This window comes from Hemiscyllium ocellatum, chromosome 32 (genome assembly GCF_020745735.1).
Source record: "Hemiscyllium ocellatum isolate sHemOce1 chromosome 32, sHemOce1.pat.X.cur, whole genome shotgun sequence".
Taxonomy (NCBI): Eukaryota; Metazoa; Chordata; class Chondrichthyes; order Orectolobiformes; family Hemiscylliidae; genus Hemiscyllium; species Hemiscyllium ocellatum.
Genome location: NC_083432.1, coordinates 51,325,752 through 51,335,510, shown reverse-complemented (window position 1 = coordinate 51,335,510; position 9,759 = coordinate 51,325,752). Strand labels below are relative to the sequence as shown.

Here is a 9,759-nt window from a genome sequence, read left to right as displayed (position 1 = left end):
ACACAGGATTAGATACAGAGTAAAGCTCCCTCTGCACTTTTCCCATTCCAGGGACAGGGACAACACAGGGTTAAATACAGAGTAAAGCTCCCTTTACACTGTCACCAGCAAACACTCCCAGGACAGGTACAGCATGGGGTTAGATACAGAGTAAAGTTTCCTCTACATTTCACCCCAACAGACTCCCAGGACAGGGACAGCATGGGGTTAGATAAGAGTAAAGCTCCCTCCATACTGTCAATCAAAGACTCCTAAGACAAGAACAGCAAGGAGTTAGATGCAGAGTAAAGCTCACTCTACATTATCCCCTCCTCCCCCAATCAGACAAGCCCAGGAGAGGACAGGACAGCCCGGGTTTGGATACAGAGTGAGGCTTCCTCTACATTGTCCTCCCCCGTCAAACACTCCCAGGACAGGAACATCGCGGGGTTAGATGTAGAGTAAAGTTCCGTCTACACTGTTACACACTCCCAGGATAAGGGACAGCACGGGGTCAGAAACAGAGTAAAGCTTTCTCTGTGCCGTCCCCCTATTAAACACTGCCAGGACAAGGAAAGTATGGTCTTAGATACAGAGTAAAGCTCCCTCTACAATATCCCCAATTAAACGCTCCCAAGACAGGGACAGAGTAAAGAATATTCCTTGGGTGGATGTGGTGTGGAGTTGGGAAGGAGTCAGAATACTGGTGACATGAGCATTAACAGTGTTAAATGGCCTTTGTAAAGGTGGAAATGAAAAATCTCCAGCACTCACCAGGTTTCATTACAGTTTGGAAAGTGATTGTGGCTGGAATGGTCTGAAGGACTTGAACAGCTGATGCATGAACCAGGTGTGTTTGTGAAAACATGATGATAATCCTTTCCTGCCAATTAACATCTGTCTCAATCATTCCCATTTAGACTGGGTTTGCCCTCTCCTCACACAGGGACAAAGGTCACACACATGAAAAGGGAAGGAGACCCGCCTGCAAAATCTCCCCATTGCTCTGTCCCATGTTCCAGTCCAGTGAATGCTCCTGCCTGCTCATTCCTGACTTGATTCAGGAACTGGGAACCAGTCGCTTTAAACCTTTGGTCCTGCACAAGTAATGATTGGAAAGTAAAGCACAGGATGATGCCTGATTTCATGGGGAGTTGGTTCTTAATTTTGTGGCTGGTGTTCCATGCGTCGGGGTGAGTCATTGTGGGAGTCACTTGAAGATTGTCACTAGGTGTCTTCATCTTCATTGCGTTCATTGTTACAACCCAGTGAGTGAATCTCTGGCCCCACGAGTCACCAATTTAATGATTTAACTAAAGCAAGTTCCCTGACTGACATGTCTGTTGGAATCAAATTAACCAGAAAATACAGACCAGATTCCTGTACTTAACAAGATCAAGGATTATAGTGCTTGTAACTCTGTAAGTTTCAAAATCATGGAGATCCAAGATGGCGGCGACTCAGCAAGTCTGAGTCTACAGAGCCCTTCCCAAAACCTGGGTAAAGTGGGTTTCCTGTCCCCACCACACTTGCCAAACCACCCAAAAAATTTCTTTAATCTTAATTAGCTGCTGAATATTATATTTAAATAGTCTAATACTGAGTGGATAATGAGTAAATCAAAGGGACCCCGCAGCTCTCAGAAAACAAAGACCCCTCCCCCACCCTCCTCTCCTCTGGCTGCAGCTGATGTAAAAACAGGCCTTATAGAGATGATTGCTAGATTGGAATCGACACTCGTCAATTTCATCGCAGAATCCCGACAGCGATGGAATGCATTCGAAGAAAAGCTGCAGAAACAGAATCAAATCATGGAAGAGCTGCAGGGCCGAGTGGAGGGGGTGGAACTAAAGGCCACGACCTCCGAGGCTGCAGCTCAAACAGTTGCAGAACAGGTGAGAGCTCTGGAGCAGAGAGTCAGGGCCTTTGAAATTTACATCGATGATATTGACAACAGAAATCGGAGAAAGAATAGTCGGCTGCTGGGCCTTCAAGAGCAAGAAGGGAAAGAACAGTTAGTAGCATTTCTGGAGCGATGGCTGCCGCAGATTTTAAACCTGGGGGCTGAAACTGACCGGGTAAGGGTGGAGTGGGCCTACCGGGTCGCAGTACGCGGATCTGGCCCAAACCAGCGCCCACGCCCGGTCCTGTTCCGGCTGCAGAGTTATAGGGAGAGGCAGATACTCCTGGATGCCTCCAGAAAGCTTGGAAAGGATCCTAAAGCTATGATTCATGAAGGATCCAAGATTATGTTATTTCAGGACTTCTCCCCGGCTTTGGCACGAAGAAGGAAGGCGTTTGATGAGGTGAAGAAATGTTTAAGGGACTTAGATATTCAATACACCTTACGCTACCCAGCGACGTTATGCTTTACCCACGAAGGATCCGAGTATAATTTTAGATCATCGGAAGAGGCCAAGAAACTTTTAGACTCGGTTAAATAAATCGTAAGAGACAATTTATGTTGGCTTGCCTCTACAACACTCCGTGGGGAGAAATGGTTACTTTATTCTACTTTACTTTTGCCTCTGGGAGCGGGGTTGTCTTCCTTGCTATGTTATTATACTTAACTGTAATCTGTTGGAGTTGTAATTTTATAGTTATGTGTGTTTGTACGTGGCATTGATGCTATTAGATATACTCAGGTATGGGTGGGGTGGGGTGGGGGTGCGGCGCTCACTGTTAACTCTAGCTCGGTATTATATCTAAATCCTATTAAGGAGCGCCCGGGTCGAGGGTGGGACACTGTTTGGGAGAGGATATGGTGGAACGTTGGAAAGGTAGTAAGGCCCCCTGAGAACAAGGGGGAAGATCTCCATTCAAACATGTTGAATTTTTTTTTTTGTTTGTTCTTATTGTTTGGAAATAGCTTCCTTTTAATCATACTGTTATGAGTGTATTAGAGAACATTTTCTCTTATTTGAAGGATGTAAGCGACTCAACTATACACTCTGGATGATTGTGGATTAGTTGAATTTTGATGATTATATATTTAAGATCTATTTTTATATTAATGTTTGTGCTTGAAAATTCTGCTTATTTTTGTAAATTTGTCAAAATGTTAAATTCCCAATAAAAATATCTATTAAAAAAAAAGTTTCAAAATCATTATAGAATGTTAGAGTCATACAGCACAGAACCAGTCTAACCAGTCCATGCTGACAATAATCCCAAACTAAACTAGTCCCAATTGCCTGTGCTTGATCCACATCCTTCTAAACCTTTCCTATTCATGATCTTATCCAAATGTAACTGTACCCACATCCGCCACTTCTTCTGGAAATGTATTCCACACATGAACCACTCTGTGTAAAAAAAAGTTGCCCCTTATCTCTTTTTTAAATGTTTTTCCTCTCACCTTAAAAATATGCTTCTTAGTTTTTAAATCCCCCACCCTGGGGAAAAGACACTTGCCATTCACCTTATCTATACTCCTCATGATTTCATAAACCTCTACAAGGTCACCCCTCAACCTTATACATTCCAGTGAAAAATGTCCTGGACTGTCCTTATAATTCAAACTCCCATTTCCACCAGTTTCCTGATAAATCTCTTTTGAACCCTCTCCAGCTTAATAATATCCTTCCTGTAATAGAACAACCAAAACTGAACACAGTATTCCAGAAGAGGCCTCAGCAACATCTTGTACAATCTCAACATAATGATCCAACTCCTACTCTCAAAGGACTGAGCAAGGAATGTGAGCATACTAAATGTCTTCTTAACCACTGTCAACATGTGACACAAACTTCAAAGAAGTAATCATAGAATTGAAGAGACCCTACAGTGGGAAGCAGGCCATTCAGGTCATTGAGTCCACACTGACCCTCCGAAGAGCACCACTCCCTACCGTATAACTTTGCATTTCCCGTGCCTAATCCACCTAGCCTGCACATCCCTGAACATGGTGGGCAATTTAGCATGGCTAATTCACCTAAACTGCTCATCTTTGGACTGTGGGAGGAAACTGGAGCACCCGGAGAAAATCCATGCAGACACAGACAGAAACTTCACACAGACAATCACCCGAGGGGAGATTTGAATCTGGGAGACCCGTGCTGTGAAGCAGCACTACTAACCACTGAGTCACCATGTCCCCCTGTGTGGTTTATAGTTTGAGGGTGTGCTTAAAAAGGAAATCAGGAGGACAAAGGAGCCACAAAATATCATTGGCAGATAGGATCAAGAAAAATCCCAAGACTTTTATAAGTATATTAAGATCAAAAGGATTATCACGGAAACAGTGGAGCGTCTGAGAGACCAAAGGGGCAACCTGTGCATGGGTGAGGTGTTAACTGAATACTTCTCACCTGTATTCACACAGAGAAAGACATTGCAGTTGTGGGTTTCAGTTGGGATGGTGATGTTCTAGAACACAAGGTGCACAAACCAGCTATTTGTTGCCATTGCCCAGAATGCACTTTATAGAGTGTCGCTGGTGCCATGATGCTAAAACACAGCTGCAGTGTAAACACCACACCATTTGTTTCAGGAACTTGTCTTTTTTTAATAGTACAGCAATCCCTTTAAAAACAGCATTTTCCCCATGTCTATCCACAATCAAAAATACAGAAACAAAATGTGACCAGGAGGATGTAGTGTATACAGTGTGTGTATTTCTGGATCAGTGGTGCTGGAAGAGCACAGCAGTTCAGGCAGCATCCAACGAGCAGCGAAATCGAAGTTTAGGGCAAAAGCCCTTCATCAGGAATAAAGGCAGTGAGCCTGAAAGTGTGGAGAGATAAGCTAGAGGAGGGTGGGGGGGGGGAGAAAGTAGCATAGAGTACAATGGGTGAGTGGGGGACGAGATGAAGGTGATAGGTCAGGGAGGAGAGGGTGGAGTGGATAGGTGGAAAAGGAGCTAGGCAGGTCGGACAAGTCCGGACAAGTCATGGAGACAGTGCTGAGCTGGAAGTTTGAAACTAGGATGAGGTGGGGGAAGGGGAAATGAGGAAGCTGTTGAAGTCCACATTGATGCCCTGGGGTTGAAGTGTTCCGAGGCAGAAGATGAAGCATTCTTCCTCCAGACGTCTCGTGGTGAGGGAACAGCGGTGAAGGAGGCCCAGGACCTCCATGTCCTCGGCAGAGTGGGAGGGGGAGTTGAAATGTTGGGCCAGGGGCCGGTGTGGTTGATTGGTGCAGGTGTCTCGGAGATGTTCCCTAAAGCGTTCTGCTAGGAGGTGCCCAGTCTCCCCAATGTAGAGGAGACCGCATCGGGAGCAACGGATACAATAAATGATATTAGTGGATGTGCCATGTTTTGTTGGTGTCAAGTATGCATTTTCACAGAATATCCACCTCCAGTTTGTATCTGTGTGTTTATCTCAGTCAGTGTGTGTCTTAGAGTATCACAGGACATTGGAGCAAGCATAGCCTGCTTGCCCCCTCAGCTTCACCGTACTGTAAGAACATGGCTGACCATGACCTCAGCTCTACTTTCCTGTCTGCCCTCTATGACCCTCGGCTTCACATTTGTATATCTGTAATTTTTTCTGATTGATCTGAATATTCAGGGTGAGACCATATGCCTTTGTAAAGGTGTTAACAATGGTCTGAAATATGTCCTCTGAGTTTGCACATACACAAACTTCATCTGTGATGACACTGGTTTGGGGTGACTTTGGTGTTGGTTTGAAGATGATGGGGGTTGAACAATTTCCTGCTGTTTCTGTAGGTTAGCCCCACTCCAGTGGGGCGTTCTCGGTGGTGAGGTGAAGCATTGCAGTGAGGTAGATCGGTGAAGCATTGCAGTGAGGTAGATCGGTGAAGCATTGCAGTGAGGTAGATCGAGAACAGTGTTGGAGCAACGACACAATCCTTCTTGACACTAGTCCGAATGGAGAATTGAATTGAATTGAATTTGGTGTCAGTGAATGGGTCAGTGGGGGAGCCATTTGTCATTACCATGACTTCCAAGTCATTATGGAGCAGGCCAAGAATGGGGGCAAACTTCGTGGTGTAGCCAAAATAGAAAAGGATGTTCCATAATGCTTCCCAGATGACAGTGTCAAAGGCCTCTGTAAGGTCGAAGGCGGCCATGTACAAGGGGAGTTTCTGTTGTCTCCATTTCTCCTGCAGCAGTCACATGGTGAAACTCATATCCGTTCTGCCCTTCCAGAGTGGGAAGCCACACTGCAATTCTGGGAGGAGTTCCTCAGCCATAGAGAGGAGATGGTTAAAGAGGGCCTTGGTGATGACTTTTCCAACAGTTGACTGCAGGGAGATTCTCCTGTCGTTAACACAGTTGGACATGTTTATGTTTTTGAAAATGCTCACGACGGTGACATCTCAGATCTCTCCTGGGATACTCTCCTCCTTCCAAAAAAAGGCAGACAAGGGCATGTAGCTGCACTGGGAGCTCTGTTCCTCCGCATTTCAATGCCTCCAGCATCGTTGTCGCTCTTGGGCCGGCAGACGGCAATCTTTACTTTGTGGGGCTGGGGCGTTGCTGAGCCCGTGGTGTGGAGCATGTTATGGGATGCGGTCAAAGACACTCAGACCGATGACTGAGCTGGTTCAGGATGACTCTGAACTGGCTGTGGGGAAAGGGGTGCCTGAACAGAGTGGAATAAGCTGTTTCCATTCATAAAAGGATTAAAGGTTACAACCAGTAAAAGAACTATATGTGAGGTAACAAAACAATATTTTTCACAATTTGGAGGTACTGGTGTTGGATTGGGCTGGACAAAGTTAAAAATCACACAACACCAGGTTATAGTTCAACAGGTTTATTTGGGATCACTAGCTTTCAAAGCACTGAAAGCTTGTGATTCCAAATAAACCTGTTGGACTATAACCTGATGTAGTGTGATGTTAGCAAGTCGTTAGGATCTGTTCTAAGGAAGTCAATGGACCCAAAACGTTAACTCTGATTTCTCTTCACAAATGCTGCCAGACCTACTAAACATTTCTAGCAATTTCTGTTTTGTTAGTGTCTGTAATACGTGGCCTTGCAATGTGGTGGACTGAGGCAGCTGAAGCACTGAATTTGCACAGAAACTGTGTGCAGGGAATGGCAATTGGAACGAAGTTAAAATACGCTGAGAGAGCCTGTGCACTCATAATGGGCTGAATGGCCTCTTTCGATTCTGATTATAAATACAGGTGACAACCACCTGATGTAGGAGCGGCGCTCCAAAAGGCAGAGTTTCCAAATAAACTTGTTGGACTATAATCTGGTGTTGTGTGACTTTGAACTTTGTCCATCCCAGTCCAAAACTGCCATCTCCAAATCATACACATATAAATAAACACTGTTGTTTGGTCTCCTTGTGCATTTCCTGTAATTGGTTTCGCTATTATAATTTGAAACACAAGTGATGATATTTATTTTCAGACTGGGCCCCAATGGGCCTCAGTGACACTGCAATCATTCGGAAAAGTTACAGAAAAAGTCAACAAACTTCTGATGGTAACACCACCGCCGCCATTCGGCCACATCGTGACATTGCAGTGGATAGCGACCTCCAATGTCCAGGAGCAAGTATTACAACAGCAGAGAGCCACCACAGCTCAGGAGGAAGTACTGCAGCCAGACAGATCGCCCGGAAGAGGTCCTGCAGCCGCGCCGAGCGCCTTCCTGTGTCCAGGAGGAGTTACTGCCATCCCTCACTACGCCCCTCAGTGCCCAGGAGGGGGAACTGCAGTCACACAGGACGCCCTCTCGCGGTTTGGTGAGAGAAGTGGGCGGTCCGGAAGTAGATGTTTGACCTCTGGAGGATCTGAGTTTCCGGCGAAGCGGTGCTGAAGCCGCAATGGCGTCGGTGTTTTCAAAGCTGAGGGCAGGCTGCTGCCAGTAATCCGCCTCCATCGGCCTGAGTATCGGCCAGAGCAGGCTCAAGGGTTTCTAACCCTATTGCAGAATGTCCTATAAACACGCTGATAGAGCCATTTGCTGAGAATCAAAGCGATATTACTGATAAAAACTTAAATATCAGATACAAGTTTTTTACGTTCGCTAATCCAATTTTCTGGACTCCAACTCAACTCAAAACGAAATAAAATAAGTTTTTAATGTTTGGAAACGGCGTCTATCCTGTAAAAAATATCTTCAGGAGCCAAAACATTGCCAAGAAAATCCAAGCCCCAGTTCTTGTGCCTTAAAGTAAAGACCTGAAGTTGCTGCCAGTGGCAGCCCAGCAGAGTAAAGATTATGGAAGAAAAGGAACACTTGGGGTGAATGTTCAGACAGAGGATCAGGATCAGGGCCGCCTTCAGCACACTTTCACTTTAATTTTCTTGTTTTTTTTGTGGGATGCCAGGCTCGGAGAGAGCCGGGACTAAGGCGGATGGAAGCAGTGGCCTGGGCTCCCTGCAGCCCGGCCCCAGCAGCGGCAGAGAGCGGCGCAAAGCAGCGTCCAGGCACAAGCGACACCGAACCAAGCACAGCAGGGACTCGCCGGGGGCGGCCACACAGACACCGCTCACCAAAGTGAAATCTCTGGTCGAGTACGATGACATCAGCTCAGAGTCGGACACTTTCTCCGAGGTCACTGTCCGGTCTGAACGGAGAGAGAAGGAGGAACGGGTGAGCTCGGACAAAGGGTTCAAAGTTCACAAGCATCACCATCACCATCCGCACAAACGGGTTAAGGAGCACCACAAGATGAAGGAAACTGAACGGGTTAAAGATCGAGGGAGGAGGCCAGAGTCTGGCAAGTCCAGGAGTAGCAGAGAAAGGACTTCTTCCAAAAGGCAGATGATGGAGGATGAGGACTGTGGGAAGAAAGAGCGAACGTCACCTCTCTTGAAGCACAGCAGCAAGGAGTCAAAGTCTGCTAAATCATATAAAGAGAGAGGGAAGAAAGATGAGCGATCGACGCACAAAGAACGACCTAAGAGTCAAAAGAAAAATAAGGAAACACCACGAGGTTATCGAACATCCCCCAGTCCAAAAAAGAAAAGTGGGAGCCCAAGACGTAAGCATTCTTCAAGTCCAAATAGGGAAGACAGCCCCTTTGGGCTATATGGTAAAGGATATGATGCCAGTCCTGTTTATAGGTCACGGACTTCTAGTAATTATGATGGTTACCGGCGAAGTCCTGGTGATTCCAGCCGGAAACAATCGGCAAGTCCACCCTATTATGGTTCCAGGGAACCCACAGCCTACCAAAGTGGTTATAACATGAGATCACCAAGTCCTTACAGCAGGAGACAACGGTCTTCAAGCCCCTACAGTAGGCATCGATCGCCCAGCTATGACAGGCACAGCAGCTCATATGACTACAGCGGGAGATCACCAAGTCCATACAGCAGGAGACGCTCAATAAGTCCATACAGCACCAGACGATCATTCAGTCAAAGCCCAGTGGCCAGGTACAGTTTAAACTTTACTAATTTCATAATGTGGGAAGTAGTACTAATGGCTCATGTCCGTGTTTTGCTGTGTGAGATGTTTTATCTTGTTTATAGTGTGAGGGGGTTGGGAGATGGAGAAAGGGTATTTGACAACTTTAAACCCTTTAGCCAATTTCCTGATGAAGGGCTCCGGCCCGAAACGTCGAATTTCCTGTTCCTTGGATGCTGCCTAACCTGCTGTGCTTTAACCAGCAACACATTTTCAGCAGCCAATATGTCACACTAGGGAATGAAACAGTGCAGCACTTCCTGAATGGCAGCTTTCAGGCCTAGTTCTGAATCTTTCTTCAGACTTGCTGCTCTAACCCTTTTGTTGGAGACACAGTTTTCCTGTTGAAGAGACCTCTATTCACTCTGTCAAGACAGGAGCAACTCGAGGTGGCAGGAAGTGTAAAGTGAATTAAGGATGTATTTCAGGGAATG

General features: G+C 46.1%; 1 protein-coding gene across 1 annotated transcript in view; it reads left to right on the top strand.

Moving 5' to 3' along the window:
- The first annotated feature begins 7,722 nt into the window (after nucleotides 1-7,722).
- Nucleotides 7,723-9,759, top strand: part of cdk12 (cyclin dependent kinase 12) — a 63,795-nt gene continuing 61,758 nt past the window's right edge. Inside the window, exon 1 of the mRNA XM_060848554.1 lies at nucleotides 7,723-9,294. Within this exon, the coding sequence (XP_060704537.1) occupies nucleotides 8,234-9,294 (1,061 nt within the window). The 5' untranslated portion in view covers nucleotides 7,723-8,233. The remainder of the gene's footprint in view (nucleotides 9,295-9,759) is intronic.